At 36.1% G+C, this 23,975-nt stretch overlaps 2 protein-coding genes and 1 long non-coding RNA gene across 3 annotated transcripts in view; 2 read left to right on the forward strand and 1 right to left on the reverse strand.

Annotated features, from left to right (window-relative positions):
- Positions 1–23,975, reverse strand: part of LOC147076893 (uncharacterized) — a 300,090-nt gene that overhangs the window by 197,521 nt on the left and 78,594 nt on the right. The window lies entirely within an intron of this gene.
- LOC147076906 (uncharacterized) lies at positions 9,486–12,863 on the forward strand. Its single transcript, XM_085940576.1, has 3 exons — positions 9,486–9,899; positions 11,420–11,570; positions 12,314–12,863. The coding sequence occupies exons 1-3, from the start codon at positions 9,707–9,709 to the stop codon at positions 12,810–12,812; spliced, it is 843 nt and encodes a 280-aa protein (XP_085796702.1). The 5' UTR covers positions 9,486–9,706; the 3' UTR covers positions 12,813–12,863.
- Positions 14,552–23,453, forward strand: LOC147076907 (uncharacterized). Its single transcript, XM_085940564.1, has 4 exons — positions 14,552–14,759; positions 17,491–17,589; positions 19,328–19,486; positions 20,780–23,453. Exons 1-4 carry the CDS (start codon positions 14,616–14,618, stop codon positions 22,151–22,153), a joined length of 1,776 nt encoding a protein of 591 aa, XP_085796690.1. The 5' UTR covers positions 14,552–14,615; the 3' UTR covers positions 22,154–23,453.

The raw sequence follows: 23,975 nt of genomic DNA on the forward strand, positions 1-23,975 counted from the left end.
GACGTTTAATAGTTTGTTTACGTAAGGAATTGCAAATGGCCGACAATAATAAATGCGCTGCCTAGGCATCGGAACAATTCTCAACTATAATATTATACTGTATAATAAATTCGCTGCGTAGGCAACGGAATAATTCTAAACTATAATATACTGTATAATCGGCACGATTAGAGTATCATACTGTGGCGTAAAGGCAGTGCGTTCGGCTGATAACCGAACAATCGGTGGTTCGAATCCAATCGAGTGCGTTTATTTTTATGTGAAAAAATAAATTATGTGTTACATGTCACACGCCAAAATTACACTCTCATCTGATTTAAACGCGTTTAAAGAAGTATAACTTCAAAAATTCTATGATAATATTATAATTCTTTCTATCGAAGACTTATCATACACTTTGTTTTTTTGTAGGGATGTTACACAGAACGTTCTTTTGCAAATATGTTTCCATTGGTTGCCACGAGTTCCAGTACCTTTGATGATGGAGAAGATCCTGTGAATCGTCTAGATGCTTTACACCAAGACAGAATGTCGGAGCGTTCAGATATAACAATAAATGAAGGAAATATTAAACAAGAAGTCTCTTTAATAAATGTTCCGAAAGTTATTAGAATTAGATTGAAAAAAGTAGTATATTTTCCACGTAATTTTTATTGCAGTTCTTGTAACATTGTACTTGAATCTAGTACTGTTCTAAAACAACATAGAATTTCTCACCATCGACTGGTAACGAATAGCGGTACTTCGTTTGGAAATATCTTGAATGAATGCCGGCGTGAGGAGATGGACCATTCGCTTGAAAAAAAGCTTAAAACGTTCGGTTGTAATTTATGTTCATTTGAATGCACGACGTATGGTGATCTCAAACTGCATAAATTGACACACGTTGGGGGTAAACCACATGCATGCGATGTTTGTTCATATAAATGCTCAAAGGCCAATACTCTCAAAATACATAAATTCACCCATACCGGTGAAATACCGTTTGAATGTGATGAATGTTCGCATAAATTCACGACGCGCAGTGGTCTTAAAACACACAAAATTATGCACACTGGTGAAAATCCACATAAATGCGATGTTTCCTCATACACTTGCAAAAGATATCATGACTTAACAATACACAAAATGATACATACCGGTGAAAAACCACATAAGTGTGATGTGTGTTCATTTACATGCCTGCATTCGAGTACTCTCAAAACACATAAATTAAAACACTCCGCTAAGAAACCGTTTAAATGTGACATATGTTTTCTTTCATTTGCTAGTAATAATACTCTATACAGGCATTACATGAAACACGGTAGTGAAAAATCGTATAAATGCGATGTCTGTTCTTTTAAATCCTGGTTACCCAAAAGTCTCAAAATTCACAAAACTACACACATTCGTGATAAACTATATAAATGTAATAATTGTCCGTATTCCTGCATATATGCAAGTATGCTTAAAACACACAAAATGACACACGCCAGTGATAAAACATATAAATGCGACGTTTGCCCATATTCCTGCATATATTCAAGTACGCTTAAAACACACAAAATGACACACGCCAGTGATAAACCAAATAATTGCGACGTTTGCCCATATACTTGCAGAAGTTCTCTCGGCTTATCAATACATAAAATGATACACACTGGCGACAAACCACATCAGTGTGACATATGTTCTTTTAAATCCTTACACTCGAATACTCTGAAATACCATAAATTTATGAAACATCAATTTGAAAACCCGTTAAATTAAAACTCATGCATTCTTCAATTTTTTTCATTTTAACTACCTACTGAAAGGTTAACCCCGTATTTCACAATCATATTGTGATTGATATGTTTTCTCCTTTAATTCTTTGAAACTGTATACTAAAATGTGACGTTTGTTCATGTAAATGATTTTGTAATACAACTTAGTTAATTAAATTGCGTGCGGGAGGTGCGAGAGTTGGCGATGGACCGAGGGAAGTAGGGCGAACTCGTACTTGCAATAAGCATTTCATGTAGAACCTGCTAGTTTCAATTATTGTATTTAAGTATGACGGTCATAGCTTAATTGGTTAAAACATAATGGGGCGTACCAGTGGATCCCGTCGGACGTCGTATTTTTCAAATGTGTTTTTTTCTAATTAGTATATATCTGAGATATCTTCAAGTACGTAATGTATGTTCAGTTATAAAATCAGTCAATAGGTTAATTTAAAGATACATTGAATTTCGCGTTTCTAAGTCGGAAAATGTACGTACAGAAAGCATTTTGAAAAATGCAGAAGGCATGATAAATATTTTTTACAATCAAGTGATTTTTTTATATTTTTGTAATGAAGTTTTTTTAATATTATATTATAATGTAATTAGTATGTAAATGTTCAATTAAATAAATGTTTTAAATAAAGTATATTAAAGAAAAATCAACCCCATATCTGCCCCTTATGTAATACGTTATTCGAATATTTGAATTTTTTTTTTCATTTAACATGTATTTAGGTAAGTAGTTGCCCTGCTGAAGACCATGACATGACATGACTCTGTTTTTCTCAGAATATGGTGTAAGGCAGAACAATAATGAAGAGTTGTAGTGGATAACGGTATTTATTTTAAATTGGACGAAATCACTGACGAGGTACCTTTACTGTTGAGATTCGGCAAAAATAGTGCACAATAAACTTTGTCAGTCATACACATTTGTTTTCATTACTGAGAATTTTTACCTGACCCTAACGCTAACCCTGCCATATCCAAACCATACTAGTTTAGGTATGTTATTAGCAATCCGACAAAGGTAGTGCACACCATTCAGTTATAGTTATTTTGTTTTCGTTGAATTAAGAATACATATTACAGATGGTGATGGTTAGTTTTTTTTAAATTCATAATATCGTCTCTGTTCTGGCAGAACACACTAACTGGAGAATACTAGTTTTGAGTAATTTGACTTTGAAGTTGTTAAAATGTTTGAAATGGTCTATCACGTGAGTTTATTAAGTAATCGTAAAAAGGATGACTTTAAAATAAAGACTGTTTATTTATTAAGAAGTTTTCCAGACGGTAAAGTTTGAAATAAGTAACATTTTGGTATAACTAACTCAATATGTCATTTTTTCGAATTAGTGTCTTCTGCCAGAACAGTGACGATATAATATCAAATATCCAAAGTTATGTTTGATTTAATTGCATAATTTTAGATAGATTTAAAAACTAACCTATATCCGTAAATTGTAATCTTATTTTATGAAAACAAATAATTATGACTGACAAAGTTTTGCGTGCAATATTTATGTCGGATCTTAACAGCCTACCTCCACTCTTCGCCACTGTTATATTCATACATAAGTGAATACATAATGGGTGTCAAACCTTCTGACTTCAAGAGATTTTTAAGGCCGCATATAGAATAATGTTTACTTCTTCTTCTTCCACCCTGTCACGTCCCAACATTGGGACATAGGGCAAGCACAAGTTGGCGCCACTTCCCTCGGTTCATCGCCAACTCCTGCGCCTCCCGCCATGTCAGACCTGCAGCACGTAGGTCGCTTTTGTAGCACCGCTGCAGGGTGAGAAAGGGCCGGCCACGGTGACGGAACCCTTGAGGCTGTGCCACAAGGGTAGGAAGTGCCGCACTTTTTGGCAGCATCCGAAATACGTGTCCCAGCCACGTAAATCGTCTCTTCGTGATAATTTCAATCAACGAAGGCTGTTGTGTCTGCTCACGAACTCAGGTGTTTGTAACGCGGTCGTACCAATGTAGGTACCCCTAAGATTCGGCGGAGACATCGATTCTCAAAGCTCAAAAGCTTAGACTCTTGAAGCTTAGTAAGATGCCATGTCTCACAGCCATACAGGAGCACAGGTAGCACGCACGCGTTAAACAAACGACGTGTTTACTTCACACAGTAATAAATACTTAAAATGAATAACTTTTCAACAATAGTTTGCTATAAAAATATGACGATTTAAAGACATTTAAGCCTACCTTAGCCAAACCAAAATTGACAAAAAATATTCTTTTATTTATAAAATATCTAAAGTTATGTATGTTTTGATAGCATAAATTTAGATATTTTATAGATAAATGAGTATTTTTTTTTCTATTTACTGCAGCTTAGATTAGGCATGGTTTAATTGAATTTTTAAAACTAAGGCATAAAGCCCACCAAAGCGAATGAGCGGGCGCAGTCGGCGTGAGAAGCGTATATAAATAACCATAATCACACGCCTCTTGCCGCGCATTACCTCTCACCTATGTAAAAAGCGGCGCCGATCACATTTCATTTCGTGTTTCTTTGCAAAGCTATAAAATTTACTAATTTATTTGTCCGCTCTAAATGCATTTTCACAATGATGTCATTGTGCTAGCATAGTAACTTATTATCTGTAATAACAATAAGCGATGTAAGCGCACGGTGTAGAATAAATTAAAATATGTGTATGCAGAAAAAGCGCGCGCCTGTTTGACGACGCTTCTGCCGCTGAGTAAATTAGTGACCCTCGCGTCCCTTTCGCATGGTATTTTCGTTTTATTGTCTTGCTATGACGTCAAAGGACGCCTCGCTCGATTCTGTGTGCCTTAAAATATAAGGCGCGCGTGGCGTTATGGTCGTCATACGCTGAGTACACCATTGTATTCCTCGTGATCCACCGCCCAAATTGCAAAAAAGAGCGCGCACCCCGCACGTCCTATTCTATGGGCGCTATCGCTAACAAAAGCTATCTACTCATTGTAGTCGTATTTCAATGAAAACAAATATGTTTGCTGACAAAGTTTTGTGTAGGTATACTATTTATGTCGGTTCTTAACAGCCTACCTCCACATTTCGCCAGTGGATGATACACACAGCATATGTTATTATAAGTTAAAAATATTATTAGGTATCTAACTTCATTAATTACCTACCAAGTATTTCTGGAGAAAAGTCGACTAAGTAGACCCAAGTATTATGCATTACATCGTATTAACCGATACTGAGAATATAAGCTATCACGACATGGTACCTACGGAAGGCAAGGCAGTCTAGGCTGGTGGAACTCATTGCAATACGTTAACTCGCTGACCTCTGAGTTGACCTGATTTCTGTCCATTTCAACAACACGGCCAACACCCGATGTTTGACTAAACCAATCCGCAGAAGAGGAGATGTTATGATGGTTGATAAAAAAAGGTAGTCTCTTCAATTTTTAACAAACCATGGCTGCAACTCTGTCGACGGACAAAATGGCGCATCATGGAGTGAGAAAATGTTTCAGCAGATACCTTCATGCTTAGGTAGGTATTGTTACATTCCCAAATGGCCCCCATTTGGGGATGTCTCTGTGAATTTGGAGAGGCCCAAATCGATATCAAATCAACAAATAGTAAAGGTTGATTGCGAAAATAATTAAATAATGTTAAATATCTGACCAGCAATATTGTCTGAATGCCGTTAAAAAAAATAGGAATGGCAACGCCGCATTTGTACGGTTCGTAAGCCACACGTTTTAGCGGGAGAAGATTTTGACAGCAACGCAGTAAGCAGTGTTAGCCTCGCTATCCGACAAAACCATAAATTGAAAAGAATTTATATAAAAATGTTACCTTTAGAATATATTAACGTAAATATACCTTGCCGTTTCCAACACAATTCTGGTGTGTTATTTGTTCACCTCCAAGTCCCGAATCCAGACGAAAAATCCATACAACGAAACAAAGTGACAGCATGTTTTCACTTTCAAAAATGGAGGGAAATGACAGTACCTACTTATTTTGTAATCAACAAGTCACGTAGGTATTGAAACACGTTAAAAAATCACTAAGTACCTATTTAAGTAAGTCTTCCAAAATTAAGTTGTCTTCATTTGGCGGTAGTAACTAAATAAACTTTCAGTCTTATGCGTTAAGCTAATGCTTTAAGCGCCGGCTAGACGCTCATGCTCTACCACAAGCTTACCTGCGCAAACCAGTTTGAATCGGGAAGCTCATGTGTATGGACGGGAAAACTGTAGCTCGTGCAAACCGAAAAATGCTGTAAAAGTAGTTTGCACAAACTATACCGCGTAGGTAAGTCGCTGCCGTTTAGTCGGCGCATTAAGAGCTTACATAAGTGAAACGGCAAATAATTTTCAATACTATGTGGAACGAAATTTCGGCCGCATTGAGGCGCGTTGCCTTTCGGCGAGGAATAGTCGACTTGTTCGCACGTCAATTTCTTTTGTGATGGAGTCGGATGTTATATTCTTAAATCGTGTAAAGATGACTTAAAAACGTTCCGCATGTACTTGAAAAATAAAACATGTCAATGAATATACTATTATTATTACGAATATAATAATAAACAAAACATAAAAAGGACGCATGTTGAATTTTTATGACAAATTATATTTCGTTCGGTTCGCGTCATTTGCACGCGCGACCCGCAATCCGCGCATCGCCTAGTCACGATATATTTAGACCATGCCTCAGCTGAAGTATAGCCTTAAGATCGATGCAGACTTATTTGGAAAAAAACAACACACAGCGTTACAGATTTACCTCAACTTAGTTAGACTGACCGTATTTTTAAATGTTTACGTTCTGGGTTACTGCCAAGGCCTGAACAAAAACGATGCATAAGTGCGAGTGAGAAAGTATTCGGTACCGTTATAATCTCTGCGACACGCGCTAGAGTAAGATAAAAGGTTTACAGATCTGGAAGATGGTTTGCTACGGTGTAGCCGGCAAATATTACGTTATTGCATAACTAAGCGTCGATAACCGTTTTGCTAACATTGCTATTTTTTGTGTTAAGCATAAAGTCAGTGGTAAATATTTTTAGTTAATTAAGTAGAAAAGATGGTTCTGTGTGTTGTATTAAAATATGGTAGCCATACTGATAAGCAAGAAGATGATATTACGTTTCATAGGTAAGTTGATACCAGGGCTCGAAATAGAACGGAACGCACCGGAGCGCCGTTCCGGCTCGTGAAATTCGTAAAATTGTCGCTCCGTCTCGTGGAAAAAATATGTAGTAAACTAAACTAAATAGTACTGTCTGAGCTAGATAGACCATAGAATAGAAAATCTGACACACTTATTTTTATAAAATACACATACGATTTGATGACTATGTAAATATCTTCAGAAATTTGTCGAGCGCTCCGGTTCGTAAAGTTTTCCATTTCGAGCGCTGGTTGATACATGTTCGTGATAATGTATTTGTACTATATTATTATATATTTTAATATCAGTGACCTAGTGTTTCTTTAAAATAACTTAAATTATGGATTACCTAATGGTTGCATTTTGACCGCTTAAAAATACTATATAACGTAAAAAAATAGAAAATTATATTTTAAGCGAAATGGTCTATGGTCTCGAATATTTGTAGACGAATGCGTTCGCTCGCCCACAAACCAAACGCACGGCACGCGGCTTCATTTAGCAATGCAACGGGTAGCGTCTAGATGTATCTATAGTCTATGGTTACTGCCTTGTTCTAATAATAAATAGACGACCTGCGATTATTGTGCGTATAATAATATTATGACTTAGGTAATGATAGGTAGGTATTGTAGACAATGCAATCTAAGTTGCAGATATAAGCCTCCTAAAAATAGATGTCGATATGGTTTTGCATCGCGCTCTTATAATATTACATATTGATGTCTGATAGCTTGGTAAATACTATCACACCCACGATGGCTATAAAGTCTTATAATATCGTAGGTCCCGAGTTTGAATCTTCACTCTGTCAAATACAGAATAATATGTTGTTTTTCAGTGTGTGTATGGAGCTAGGCTAGTGAGAGTGTGGACCTAATATGTTGAGTAAATGACTAAGACCATTATATTATTATTTATTATAATATTGAAAAAAAATGTGTTATTACAACCTTTCAGCATTCACCCTAGTGCAGAAAGGACCACAACCCAGTCCCTCAAATTGCTAGAAGCTCCTGAACCCAATAATTAAAATGAAAAATTGTTCAAGAAATAAATAGAATGTATTATACCATTTATGGGCGAATCAAATGAAAGAGTCTTAAGTTGTATATCCATTAACATCCCCTCCTCTTTGCCAGTAGCGTCCCTAGACAAAATACCGCCCCTGGGCAACGCCAAAATGCCACCCCATTTTTTATACAGTACTTTTTATTATCCGTGTCGTTTATGTTCACAATGGACATCGAAGGGCGACGGATGTAAACTAGACGTCGCGAACTCGATAAAAAATGCAGTCTTTTAAAACATTTTATGTTAATTATTAATACGTCATTTTGTTTCCAACTATTGAGTTGAATTTTATAATGGTAAGATATTTTCGTTATAACTATTGCTTTATGTACGAAATGATTCTCTTCGATTTGCCGCCCTTCGAGTAACTGCCGCCCCCAAGGGACGCTCAATCTGCCTACCCCCACTGGACGACACTACCCTTTGGTTTTTGTGCGCGCTTGAAAATATTTCATAACTGCGAAAAGATTTAACAGTAGGTAGGTAGGTAAACAATAATACAATTATGTATTATTGTGAAATACCTACCGAATTATCGATTCTCTTAAACAATATTGTTAATGTACCTAGTAATAATTCATAGAAAAGCAAAAGTTAGACTAGCTTAAACGATCAAAAAAATCATTTTGACATTTCATATTGATTTCCATAGTAACGCAAGTATAATATATTAATAACCTAGTTGCTAGACACCAGCTAGCAACCAATAATAGCGGATTGGATTACGGATTTCTTCCGAAATAACTTTTCATACAAAACAGAATTAAGTGAAAATGAATTGAATGGCTAAAAGTATTAAAAGAATGCATTGGCATCGTGTTCTGATAATGAATACGTGTATTAATTAGGGCTCTAAGTACCAAAAAGTAGTATTGCCTGTAGTTACAAAATACCGAGTCATTGCAGTAAAATTTCATGAAGCAGACCTTTTGAAAAATGTGGTTTTACAGTGTAAAGCAATCACAGCAGCTTCTATAATTTTAGGTATTAAGAACTCGCAAGTGTCAACACACCATCGTCAGCCATTTTATATTGAATGAGGTTGACCACTGTAGTGCTATTTACACCATTATAAATAAAACAGGCCAACGGACTTACAACGTCGACAGGTTTAAATATTTTGCTGTTTTTTTTGACTTGCTTGAGGCACTTGGACCATAGTTGAAGTTATTGCCGTTAGTATGTAGAACACTTTTCTATAAAAATGTCAGATTTTTTGTTTTTGGTACTTAGCGCCTTAATTATTACACGTATTCATAATATATTATAAAAGTTTCAAATGTCTAGCTAGTCAGGAAGTTAGTTAAAAATCGATTCCAAGATTTGTACTGGATAAACAACCACCGGACAAATAAGAATACGACCTAATAAAAACGTTGGAAATAATGTAAATATTCCATTTGGTATTTAGAAAAATTGTCAAAGGAAAAATTATGTGTCATTTTAAATTATTCGATATTGACATTAAAGTATCGGTTATAAAGTACCGATAGTTATTTGACGCCCCAGCCATATATTTTGACATTCCATTTTCAACTTGACCGTTTTGACAGATAGACAACAGGTCATTGTTTTAATAATAATATTCGACATGTTCGTATGAACACGCATGAATCAGTGAAACATTGTTAATAGAAGCTCCAATATCCTGCTGTAGACTTTACAGAATAACAGGACACCCGCACATCATCCATAATACATAATTGTTTCGAGTTAGCGCGAGCGCCCACACCGTGCGGATATGCCGTTCAGGTGCGATCCAATGTTCGAAGTGGATAATCTAATTCAAGTCGTGCAAGAGTGTCCTGTGATATGGAATAAAGAGACCTTGGACTACGGTGACAGGAACGTACGAGAGAAAAACTGGAATACCGTAGGCGAACGCCTGTTTGACAATTGGAAACAAATGCCATTTAGAGATAGATTGTTGCACTGTAAGATTTCGTTAATATATTGTAATCTTTTATATTTCTTCTTTCGACCATGTCCTATCCTAATAGGATCATATGGGCCTCCACAGAGTAGAGGTTTGTATTAACAGATTTTTTGTTTTTTACGAGAAATGGATGTCAACCACTTGCTCAACCTATTAGGTCCATACCCTGACAGACACAAATTGAAAAACAATATGTGTACTTGCCAAAACCAGAATTCGAACCTGGAAACCACGGCGTGATAGTCGAACGCTTAAGCCGCGCGGCCACCGTGGGTGTCAAATTCCTCAGACAGAGACGTCCCGTGGGGGTAGGCAGATTAAGCGTCGATTGGGGGCGTCAGTTACTCTAAGGGCGGCAAATCGAGGAGAATTATTAGATATAATATAGGAATAGGTACCTAAATTTAGTAATAACGGAAATATCTTTCCATTAAAAAAATAGCTCACTTTTTGGAAACAAAATGTATTAATTAACATAAAAGGTTAAACAGGACTGTAATTTTTTGTCGGTTTCACGATGTCTAGTTTACTGCCGTTGTCCTTGGTAACCAGAAATGATACGTGCAGATTTGCGAATTATATTTGAAATATTTTTGCAAGTGATTCGTGAGTTTTAAAAGTTGTCAGGTGTATTTTTAAATGTATCTGAAACCGTGGACTATATTTTAGACCTTTAATATATATTTTGTTAGTAATGTAGTTCTCACATGACATGCTTATCAAATTTTATTTTATTTTTTTATGCTGGCTATGGTTAAAGCACATTGGCGCGTTATCAGTGGTAATACAGGATCAAATCCCGTTAGGTGTAATATTTTTTCAAAAAGAGATAATTTTCTGGTAGGTATATATCTGAGATGTTTTCAACTTATGTATGTTCAATATATAGAATGTTACATTCTTTAATTTTGCGAATTATTCGTTGAATAAAGGAAATGGTGTAATGAACCAACATACTTTTTACATTTTCGCCACTTAATTATAATGAGCCTATGGTGCCATTAACCAAAATCTATCCCATGATCGTCTCGTCGGCAGTGACGTCCCATGGGGGTAGGCAGATTGGGCGTCGCTTGGGGGCGGCAAATCGAGGAAAATCATTTGGAATACATGGAAATAGTTACATAAACTTTGTAATAATGAAAATATCTTTCCATTAAAAAAATCAGCTCACTGGTTTTATCAGGTTCACGATATCTAGTTTACTTACGTTGCCCTTCAACTTCCTTGGTGACCAAAAACCAGAGACCACATTTGAAGATTTTAGATTAGTCTTATATTTTGTTGGTAATGTATCCATACAACACATTTCTTAGATATTGGACTCATGAAAGGATGATAAAAATAATGTATAAAGAAATGAGGCGGAATTTTCGCGCTGCCTAGGGGCGGCATTTTATCTAGGGACGTCACTGCTCGTCGGGTACACCTACGTATGGCGTGTGGACGGTGTTAATAGATGAATTATTATGTTATTAATACCTACTATGATTTACATTACAACATTATAATTTACAGTAAAGGAGATGAAAAGCAAATGGCGAAACTTGAGAGACACTTTCTTCAAATCCATTAACCAAGCAAAGAGTGCAGATCCTGCTCTCAGGAGGAAAAAATATGTATACACAAATGCACTTTCATTTCTGCTTCAAACTGGTGAAAAAAAGAGGTATATTCTAAATTATTATAAAAAAATATATAATATCTAAGAGGTATTTTGAGATTATTGTATATTGTAAACTATTAGTTTTTGGATATCTTTCAATTGACGTTATATATATTTACAATCATATGGCGACAGAAAAAAATAAGTAAGTAAAGGAAAATAAAATCATATAAGAAATACTAGTCACTATGGAACCGGCAAGGCATCAATTACAAGCAATAGGTTTCTATACCTATAGCTGAAAATGTTACGGGGAAGACATACATGTTATATGACTCAACAGTCTACACAGGGGTCGACAACCTTGTTGCCATGAAAATACTTTTTTTTGTTCGGTTCGGTACATGTTCAAACACGTGCGTCAACATGATCCTACCCCCTACTTCAGTTATCGTTTGTCAATTGATGGCTACGGCCGTGTGTTGTAGCCTAACCACTGGGAAATGCCAATAGAAATGGCGTTTTTCAAAAAAATACCACCTTATTCTTAGGTCAATAATTATTATAAAAAAAATATTATTCGTAGGATGTTTTATCACATTTGAATGGTCAAAAACATAGCTTATAATCAGTATCTTTAGAATTATCTTCGAATGTAGTAATCTTGCTCATTTTATGAAAAATATATTGCCTAATTCTTGTCAAATTTGATTTGTATGTGATCTTGTGCTTAGTGTGAGCATCCCACGACGTTGGGATGGTGGATATAATACAATACATGTCTGTACAAAACTCTTCTGTTTCAGTTCTTCAGTGAACATACAAGAAGAAGATGCTGAATCGCCACCCGAAGAAAGTAAAGCAAATTACAGCACACCAACCGTTTCGAATAGTGGTCTAAGCACCCATAACAGTCACTATAGTGGCATCAAAACTAAACCCTTATTAAAAAAGTCAAAATTAAGAAAAATGACTCCATTCCAAAATAAACTGCTCGAGAAGTTATACAATCCGAAAGACGAAGAAGAAGATGCTGATAAAATGTTCCTGCTATCTCTTCTTCCGGATCTTAAAAAGCTGAGCGATGATGACAAATTGGACTTCCGAATTCACACTCTGGAGTTCTTCCGTTACACCCGTAACAAAGCTGGACCGCCGATCTCGACGTCGTATCGATCTCCGACGCAGCCCAAATTTATTCCTATAACCGTAGAAGGCCCACCATCTTCTCTTCCTAACTTTCCTCAAGAATCCATGTGTTCTGAGGGTTCTGCAAATTCCGACAACAACTCTGACATGCTATAAAATTGTTTTATTATTTTTACAAGGCGAAATAAAATTTTAATTAACCTTACTATTTTTTGAAGTTTTAATTTTTTTGGGGCGTTCGGTAGAGAGTAAAATTGAATGCGCGACAGTATAAAGTTAGCTGTGCTAATCAGTCAGACAAATGCAAGTTTGATAGTAGAATTGTTCCGTTGCCTGGGCAACGAATTTACTATTGTCGGTCATTCGCAATTCCTTACGTAAACAAACGATTAAACGTCAGAGTAACAGTTTTTACATTAAAAATCAAAATAATTATATAATTTACTAATTTAAGTTAAAATGTATACAAATAAACCAACTGCGCTACAATAAGAGGCCCTTTTTCTTGAGTGTGTAATTAATTAACAAGATAATTAAGAACAAGTCGAAGAATCTAGGTTAACATTAATTTTGTTTTGTTACGCACAAAGAAGTATCACTTATAACGCACGCACCGATTTTTTTATTCAACGAATGATTCACAAGATTTAGAATGTAGGTAACATTCTAATTAATGAACATACATAATTTTGAAAATACTTCTGTAAGAAAGTGGAAAGCGCTTCAGAGACTATTAAGAGCCATTAGTTAAAATTTATAGCAATTAAGTATGGTGCCTATAGCATAATGGTCTATGTGCATGGGCGCGAAGCCCTAAAGATGAAGATTTAATTCCTGCGGGTGTCATCAAAATTGAAATTCCATCAAGTACCCCGGCCGATAGTATTAATATTATAAATTTATAAATTATTTTTTTATTCAATGAATAATTCAGGACATTTTGCCAAAGGGACATCAATGTCCTTACCCAAATGAAAATAAGTTGGTTCAAGTTTAAAAATGATATTGGAAACGAGAGGGAGTATTTTTGATTCCGGATTAGAAGTAGTAGGTACCTACTTTGATTTAATAAACAAAAACCGATCGCCAATAGTAGGTACCTTGATTTGGAAGAACGCTAATGAGCAGGTATTAAAAGGCCAATAGTTAAAGTTTATAGTCATTACGTCGCTGTAGGATTGGTTTGTCGAATAGACCAAATGTTCAGGAGACGAAAAACAAATTTAATAATCCTATATTTAAATACATGGAGATATTTAAATTGTTATTTTTACAGCATATGAATGATGTATTCATTACAAATGATGGTTCTAGTCCATTTAGATACAAAAAAACATTCTGCACTAAAAGGTAGATTTCGACAAAAACGGATATTCGACAAACCAATCTATAGCGACGATTAGTATGTCACCTCGTAGTATTGTGGATAATGCGCGGATATGGGCGTAAGCCCAGGAGATGCAGGTTCGATCCTGCCGGGTGTCTTACTATTTTCATAAAGATTTTTCCTATTGGTTATAATATATTTTCTCAGAAGTGTTTTCAAAATTATGTATGTTCAGTGATTATATTATTTCTTAAGTTTTTTAGTATTTAATTAATAAATATATAGGTGTGACCAAAATTAATGTTTTATTTTTTCCCTGGCAGTTGTGTTTTGTCATTGTTATGTTATAATATCATGTTCTGATTGTCCGGTTACCCTTAATACTGAGCCGCCGCCATGCAAAGAATGACCTGCCTACTCACAAGGAACGTCACTGTCGAAAACCATCATTATGACGTAAAATATGCCAACAGGACGTGTTGATATTGACAAAACGTTGTATTGAAAGAAAGTATTGATGCCATAGTAACGAAGTATCGATTGTTACTTTCTTGACAGCTCTATATGACAGAATAATCAAGATTAAAATATCCCTCTGTGCTCTGTGTGATGTCGGCACAGAAAATTCTAAAATGGATATAAAACAGGAACCTGAAGAATACGACAAAGACACAAAAGATGAAGTTTATAATGGCGATTGGTATGGTGTCCCAATAAAGCCGTCGAACAGCCCGGATGACCATCCAAATGTCAACAATGATCATTTCAGTTTTGAGGTTAGTTTTTCAACAATACAATTATTACCAGCTACACGTTACGGCAATCAGCTAATCGACATATTTTACTACAACTATTTATACCTGCATGGACATGAAAGAATTCAAACACGACGTGTAGTTATAAACATGTTTTTATGTACCTAGGCACTAGTAAGTATTGCGATGTCGTTTCCAGTTGGGCTAATGCAGGGAACACAAAATTAATGGTTGTTTGTTTGTAAAACTTGTTTACCATGTTGTTGAGTGTGGAAAAATATGGGAGAAACTTAAACACGTGTTAAAGAATATGTAGGTTCTTATGTTATTTTCAATAGTTACGTTTGTATGTGTTTTACGTAAATATATCTAGGTAACTTGCATCCAATATTGCGGGCCGTTGGCATGTTTTGTTCAACTTGAGTTTTACGGCCTGACCACTATAAAATTCTCTGCTTCAAAATATTTTGGTAAACTGCAATGACTTTACGTTCATATTTATCAATCTGTTCTGTGGGCTAATGTGATTGCTAACGGAATATCAGTGTTGGGCATGTCGGTATTGTATCCAGCTTTAAGTAGGCTGTGATGTAAAATCTAATATCAGAACAAGCAGTAATCCACTACACTCTTCCATTGTTACTCTTTGACTTGGACAAACGTGGGTATTAACTATTGTTTATGACACCAACATAATATCGTCTCTGTTCTGGCAGAACACACTAACTGGAGAATACTAGTTTTGAGAAATTTGACTTTGAAGTTGTTAAAATGTTTGAAATGTTCTATCATGTGAGTTTATTAAGTAATCGTAAAAAAGATGACTTTAAAATAAAGACTGTTTATTTATTAAGAATGTTTCCAGACGGTAAAGTTTGAAATAAGGGACATTTTGGTATAACTAACTCAATATGTAATTTTTTTCGAATTAGTGTCTTCTGCCAGAACAGTGACGATATTTGTTATCCGATAGAATTTGCTTTATATGGCTACCCATCGGCCGATATAAATAGTCAGTATTATCAGTTATTTTAATTAAATTTTATTGTATATAATATTTTAGTTTAAACTATTATTTTTGAGCACAAAAAACTACACAAAACCGTCTTATAAATTTGTACTGAGTCTACTACCTACTAAATTTTCCATTCGTCGTTTTAAGATTATCAGCTTTGATCTTTTTTTGGGCATTCACTGTCAAAATATTCTACAACTGTGCAAAGGGTCTACTGCACGATGGACGGAAACCTGACCTCAATTTAAAGCACGGAGATTCACATATTCTCTTTCTCTGACTTCTAAGCAGGAAGTGAGTGGTGCGATACGAATCAATTGATACGACGATGTCATGCGGGTTTCCCCGTGTTTAATATTATGAAAACGACTCACGAAAGCTGGAAAATTGAAATAGTTATTGCTGCCCTTTTAAAATCTCAATGAAAACATATTACATTTTTTTTTTTTTTTTAGAATTATTAATAACCATGTCCTTGCTTTTTCGTACAAGGTGGTTGTTAGTAATTTTGAATAATCACAAACACCCAGGCTTTGAGAAAAATACATAAATGTTTTTTTGTCATGACCGGGAATCGAACCCAGGAACTCTCGGGTGGAAGGCGAGCGCCTTACCAACTGCACCACGAGAATATTACATTGCAATCGTACACTTTTTTTTCAATGTGCCTATGTTCCGATTGCCCGGTCGGCTTGCGATCGACGGACATGCCTGTTAGTTGTAGAGTGACGCAGGGTGGGGTCTATCGTCAAGTCTTCACACTGTCAAACATTCCAATGAAATCGGGACTTCTGTAGCCAAGCACGGAGCATTGATCGGAAAGCCAATGGTATTGGCTGGTACGAGTATAATAGGTGTAGTATATCGATTGTTACGAAAAAAAAACACTGACGTGTTCTGACGTTCACAACAGTTATGATTATTCAGGAGTAGCTCGCAAAGATAACCCAAGTATTCTTAATTTTTGACTCTCACACGACAACTCGCCCATTCAGTGACTCATTTCACATGGCTATTTAAACCCGATCGCCTTTATTATCGTAATTTGAGGAAGTAGATAAAAGCACTTGCCCGGAAAGTGAAAAATATAAGTGAGTATGGTTCTATTCTTTTTCAATGATTGTTTCTGATGTTATTTATTTAAGATTCAATTCAATTCAGTTCAATTTATTTTTTAACATATTGCGGACATTACAAAAATATATGTTTAATATGTTCACAACATGACAGAAAACATAAAGAAGAAGAAAAAAGTAACAAAGCGATAAAAAATAAAGACAAAAAAAGAACATAATAAATATAAACATACAAAAGCAGTGAAAATACTATTATGCCTCTAAGTATATAAGTTGAAAGAAGTACACCGAGTTTGCTAAAGAGAACCTATTTTAAGAATTTTAAAAATAGCTTTCACCTAAACTCACACTCAGGCAAGTGCAATATATCAACACCCGAAGCAATTTGTTTGAAAATAGTTATCGCCCTCCCAAATGGCATTACCAGTGGCAGGTTGGTTCTGCCTCTTAGGGCTCTCTATTTCTAAGATAGTTATCAGGGACACACAGGTCAACACTGCCCAGAATGGCAGAGTTCTCATTTTATACTTCGTATGAGTCGAAAAATATACGTAGCTAAATTGCAGCCAGCAGTATGTAAGCATACCTAAGAGAAAGTCAGCTGGATAAAGCCAAGGATAGTAGTAGAAGATTGTTTACTTATCTTTTGTTTTGTGTTTAGGTTGACATCAAACCTAAAATAGAAATAAAATCTGAAGGTGACCCTACATGCGAAAGAGCCGACAGCAGTGAAAGCTGTCAATCGTCAAATAATAAAAAGGTAAGTTAACGGTAAATAAATACCTAAGCAATTTAGTTAATTCAGGGATTAGGTGAGATTCATAAAACGCCTTTGATAATTTCGTCTCTGTTCTGGCAGAACACACTAACTGGAGAATACTAGTTTTGAGTAATTTGACTTTAAAGCTTTTAAAATATTTGAAATGGTCTATCAAGTGAGTTTATTAAGTAATCGTCAAAAGGATGACTTTAAAATAAAGACTGTTTTTTTCATAAGAAGGTTTCCAGACGGTAAAGTTTGAAATAAGGAACATTTTGGTATAACTAACTCAATATGTATTTTTTTTCGAATTAGTGTCTTCCGGCAGAACAGTGACGATTTATTGTTTCTGTGACCTACAGTAAAGGTTTCTGTATTTAATATTCTATAAATCGTCTTATTTTTTATAGCAAACTCTTGTTAAAAAGTTATTCGTTTTGAGTACTTTTTTTTGTGCGGCCTTAAAAAAAACTCCTGAAGTCAAAAGGTTTGACACCCATAATGTAAATGAAACGATCATTTCGAAAATCCCATAACTGACAAAAAGCAAATTTTTCAGGAGAGATAAAAAACTGTGTAACTTTTTTGTTTAGTTACGTGCATTAAAAAAACTCCTCGAAATCTGGATAATAATATAAGGAGCATTTAAGTTTCATAATTGATATGAAATTTTATCTAGTTTAATGGGTAAATCTATTTTAATTTCTTGTAATTGTGTTGTTTTCGAAATGAACATATTGTGAAATACCGTTATAATTGTTGATTAATAATTAATTTTCTTTTTCTTCGGCCATATCCGCCCCTTAGAGCATATGGACACCACGAGGCGCCTCCAAGAATCCCTGTCGCTCACCGGTCTTCTTGCGTCCTTCCAGGTCAAACCGCCGTAGGTTGCTAAAGAGTGTCTTTAGATAGTATTTAGCGGCTTTTCAGGACGCTAGAATCCGGTTGGCTGGAAGAACAGGCAAGCTAGGTTAAAATTCTCTTCTGGCATCTGCAGCACGTGGCCGAGCTAGGTCTAACGTCGCCTCTTCACTCTCAGCGTGATTAGAGGCTGCTTGGTGCGTTCTCTTATCTCCTCGTTGGTCTTAAAGTCGTACCATCGCACAGCCAGTATCCGTCGCAAACATCTGTTTTCAAAGCTCAATATACAGTTGCTCTGAGCCTTCGTAAGGCGCCATGAGTCGCTTCCGTAAAGCAGCACCGTCAGACTACAAGCGTCAAATAGGCGGCATTTGATTTTGACCGAGTACAATCGTGAGTCCCAGACATTCCGCATCGAGTTGAATGTTGCTCCAGTCATTCCCATTCGGATATCGAGCTCCTTCTGGAAAATGCCATCTTCCCTGATGTGTACCCCCAGGTACTTGAAGCTGTCAACGCTCTCGAAGGTTTTTCGTCGTTAATCAGAAGGAAATCTGGAAATTTATTATAATTATTTTTTTGTTAATAATCCGACCTCCTATCTCCCATGGGCACTTTTTATTAAATTAAATGTCAGTAAATTCATTCATTGAGTGCGTGGTGAACTTGTGTGACTGCTCCTGTAACATTTCCAGGCGTAAAGAACTGCTGATGGTTCACATCAAATCTAGGGCCTCGTAATACGCTTAATTAAGAACGAGTTAGGTGCGAGGCAGTTGGTTTGGAGGGAACTATTTGGTAGGCCTACTTATCAATCGATCTAGCTAGAACATGGACATTCAATACTTGATTTGTATTTTTTCTCTCTCTTCAGAGTAGTACAATCGACATTACTACCAATATAAAGAGAGAGGCTGTCTCCCAGGTAGTCAAATTCGAAGAAGAATGCAACGATGTCGGTCTGGCTACATTTAAACACTGTGATGTTGAAAAAGCTGGATCTTTATATATTCAACCCATCAAAATAATTAAGGTATGTATTATTTATTATTTTTGTGATTTTTTTTCTACGATCATTTCTTTTTGTCTGAGTATCTTAACCACTCCAAATCTCAGTTATTTTTTGAGTGATCCAGTCTCTCAAGCATGACGTGGCAGTCTTCATTTTGTTCTGTCAAAAGTTGACGTTCTCAATCATTGATATACTACTGGATGAATCATATGCTTCTTAAAATGACGCCCGATTTTCAGCGACTCGGCCAGTGTTAAAACTTACTGTTTTAATATCAGCGGACTTAACTCGATACAAGCTCACTTAATATTTGTCTCGAAAACGACCTGGCAATAATTATGAGTAAGCCCGATCTAGCTTGCATCTTACTCTAACTAATAGTCAGCGCATGACGACTTGCTCTGTCCGCTCAGACACGAATTTTTGGTAGCTTGCAAGCTCCTTAGGGTCACTATTCCAAGAACGCAAATTTAGTTTTACAGCCAGGGCAAAATGGTGAAATTCGGGAATCCATGTTAACGGTCTTAACGCATTATACCTATAAGGAAATATTTTAAGACGATATTCGTAATATCTTCTTTTGTGGTACATTTTTAAAATTACACTTGTATGGGAACTCCTCATCTAGTAGTATATCAATGTTCTCAATCGAATGGGAAAAGACGTATAAGTTCTGCAGCAGCGTTATCCAACTTGTATCCTAGGAAAGATCAATGGCAAGCGTGGCAGAGGACGACGCCGGATAGTGGCTTAATATAGCCTCTACACATGCATGGATTTACTGGCACTAATATTGTATTAGTATTTAACTATCGCGTAACGTACGTAAGCGAGACTCGGTGTTATCAATGTATGGTGCTGTTTGTCGGATTCGTAGACAATCGGTCAACGACAAAATGTTCTGTGCGGTGTAGTTCGTATTTCTTCCATCCATGCGCATCCGCCATGTAAGTACCAATTATTGCATAACAATTCAGACGCTTCTGAAGTTTTTTGATCCATCCATGTAATCTTACAACTAGCACTATAATTCGTGTTTACAATAGCATTTGCTTGTTTTGACTTCGATAAAACTCAGGTAGTACTGTCAGCAGTAAATCCATGCACGTGAAGACAGGGAACATTTTACTCCGTGATTAGAACGAGTGTAGCTTTACAAAACTGTTCTGTGTTGCAGATACGACAAAGATTGACAAAAGTGACTGATTTTCCGACCTATAGCAAAATAAGAAGTTATTTTTCATCCACACGGCAACAAAAAAATAGTATCTTGTTTTAATAGTTAGTAATGTTTAATTTGTTTGTATATTGTAGATTCTAACGCAAAAAGACTTTACAAAACTCTACGAGACGACCCCAGCACCTGTGGCCGGCACAAGCTCTAGTAATTTAAACCAACAGGAAGATCTGACAAAAGGCCTGAAATCTTCAACCTATAGATTCCATAACATGGTGACAGAGCATTCAGAAATAACTATACACGAACGAAACATCAAACGGGAAGTGGTATTGCTGGATTCCCCGAAGGTGGTTAGAATTAATTTGACCAGAGTAAAATATTTCCCACGTAATTTTGTTTGCAGTATTTGTTATATGGTTTATGAATCCATTTTTTCTTTAAAGAATCACAAAATTAATGTTCACAGTACACAGACAAAATATAGAAAGAAAGTGTTAAGTTGTGATATTTGCTCTTTTAAATGCGCGGCTTCAACGCGTTTAAGAATACACAAAAAATCACACGTGGGTGAGAAACCATATAAATGCGATCAGTGCTCATATACAAGCTTGTTAGCCAGAGCTATGAAGTTACATAAAATGATTCATACAGGTGAAAGACCATTTAATTGCGATGAATGTGAGTTTACATGTAGGCAGCTCGGTGCTTTAAATGTGCATAAATTGATACATAATAACGAAAAACGATGGAGATGCGATAAATGTCCGTTCACTTCGGTAATGCAGTATGGTTTAATACTACATAAAAGAACACATACTGGAGAAAAACCATATAAATGTGATGTGTGCTCATATGCCAGTGCTTTCTCGTTTAGTCTCAAAATACATAAAATGAAACACAACGCTGAAAAACCATTTGATTGCGATATGTGCTCTTTTAAATGCTCCACGTCAAGTAACCTTAAAGCGCATAAAATGATACACACTGGTCAAAAACCATTTAAATGCGATGTGTGCTCTTATACCTGCTCGCAACGTTCCCGTCTCAAAATACATGCAATGATCCACACTGGCGAAAAACCATTCAAATGCTATGTGTGCTCTTACGCATGCACAACGTCAAACGACCTTAAGATACATCAAATGATGCACACTGATGAAAAACCATACAAATGCGACCAATGCTCATTTGCATGCATGCGCGCTCATAATCTTAATTTACATAAAGCTCAGCATTCTGGTGAGAACCCCTATAAATGCGATATATGTGATTTTTCATGCATGCAGCTGAACTATCTGAAAAAACATAAAATTGCACACACCGGCGGGAAACCGTATAAGTGCGATGCTTGTTCCTATTCAAGCGTAACCTCTCAATGCTTGAAGTTACACAAGAAATCCGTACATGCCGTGAAAAGAACATATTCTTGTAACCTTTGCTCATATACGTGTTCACGGATTGTTTTCCTGGAAAAACATAAGTTGAATCACAGTGCTAATAAACAGTAGAAGTAAGCCGGTTCTAATGAGAAATAAAAGGTTTCAACAAAATATAGTATAGTTAAATATGTTGAAAAAAAACTTTCCTTGAAATTGAAATAAAAAAAATATTTTGGAATATTGATTAAGTTACCTACAAGTGTACTTCATTTTAAGAGTACTTAAGACTTATACGCGGAAGTATGGATGCTAAACCAAGAGATGTCACGGAGACTTGAAGCTTTCTAGATGTGGCTGTATAGACGCATCCTCAAAATTCCTTGGACTGACCGCGTCACAAATGTTGAAGTTCTCAATCGAATGGGGAAGGACCGAGAAGCTCTACGTAGTATCAAAACCAGGAAACTACAGTACCTCGGCCACATTATGAGAGGACAAAAATACAGCATTCCCCAACTTGTCATTCAAGGAAAGGTCAATGGGAAGCGTAGCAGAGGACGGCGCCGCATTTCGTGGTTTATCGCCTTGATGGTGGTCGACCTCCGCTAGGGGATGGCACAATAAGAAGAAGATGACATATACTATGAAATTCCACTATACTTATAGTGCAGTGGCGATGAGTGGAGGTAGGCTGTTAAAATCCGCCCTTAATAGTGCACAATAAGCTTTGTCAGTCATACGTATTTGTTTTCGTCTGTAAAATGTATTCTTAGTTCACTGAAAACAAATACGTATCAATTTTAATGTGAACTATTTATGGCAGATGTTAACAGCCTTCCTCCACCCTTCGCTACTGTTATAGAGTTATCTAATCAGATAATTACCTACATACGTGCTGATATTGCACAAAGTAAGCCTAGAATATTTAAATCCATACGATTGGGTGAGTATATAAATAAATCACAACATATTAATAAGTTATGTAAAAATATGTCTGATCGATTTTACCTAGCAAAGAAATGCTTCAACCCAGTAATAATAATCCCAAGAAATACACAGCCCCTTTCAAAGCATGTACCTAGAAAAGATCTGTCTGTTTCTGTGATCAGAAATTCTCAGAAATATGAGACCCAAGGTACCTACAAGCCAGGTACATATGCCAGAAAGTGTGAAGGCTGTCTTTTTGTAATTTATTTGTTGTATTATTACCTACTTTGATTTTCGGAGACGACCCCAGCCCCTAGAAGATTCATTCGGGTTTCGGACTCTCAAGCGAGATGTCGGCCCTGGCGCCGCGCTCGCCGGCGTCTCCGCCAATTTAAATTTATTGATTTTTATAAAAATTTAAATAATTTTTGTTAAATGTTTTATACGCTGTAACCTGTTGTACTCGTAAATGTATTCCGAACAATAAAAAGCACTGTTTTCGTCGTAAATCCGCGTTGTTAATCAAACACACATGCCCCGAAAGAAGAAGCCAGCAGACGATAACCTTGACTTTACATCATCACGGGGGGGGGAGGTGCAGCGCAACATACGCACCCCCCCCCCTCATTCCGGAGGTGACAATATATCTAGGTACTAGCTTTTGCGTATGTACCTACAAATACTTTTTTTTTTAGAATTATTAATAACCATGTCCTTGCTTTTTCTTACAAGGTAGTTGTTAGTAATTTTGAACAATCACAAACACCCAGGCTATGAGAAAAATACATAAATGATTTTTTCATGACCCGGAATCGAACCCAGAACTCTCGGGTGGAATGCCAGCGCCTAACCCACTGCACCACGAGAGCCGCCAACTACTATACGTTACTAAATACAAATGCCAATAAGTAATAGATACCTCTTTCTAAGTTTCGTATTAAAACAATGGGTAACGGTACCGATATCGTGAAAGTACATCGATAGAAAAGTCAAACCTATTTATTTCATTACATATTTAAATATT

Source organism: Rhyacophila brunnea, unplaced genomic scaffold (genome assembly GCF_057557595.1).
Source record: "Rhyacophila brunnea isolate RB1 unplaced genomic scaffold, BYU_Rbru_1.0 scaffold_13, whole genome shotgun sequence".
Lineage (NCBI taxonomy): Eukaryota > Metazoa > Arthropoda > Insecta > Trichoptera > Rhyacophilidae > Rhyacophila > Rhyacophila brunnea.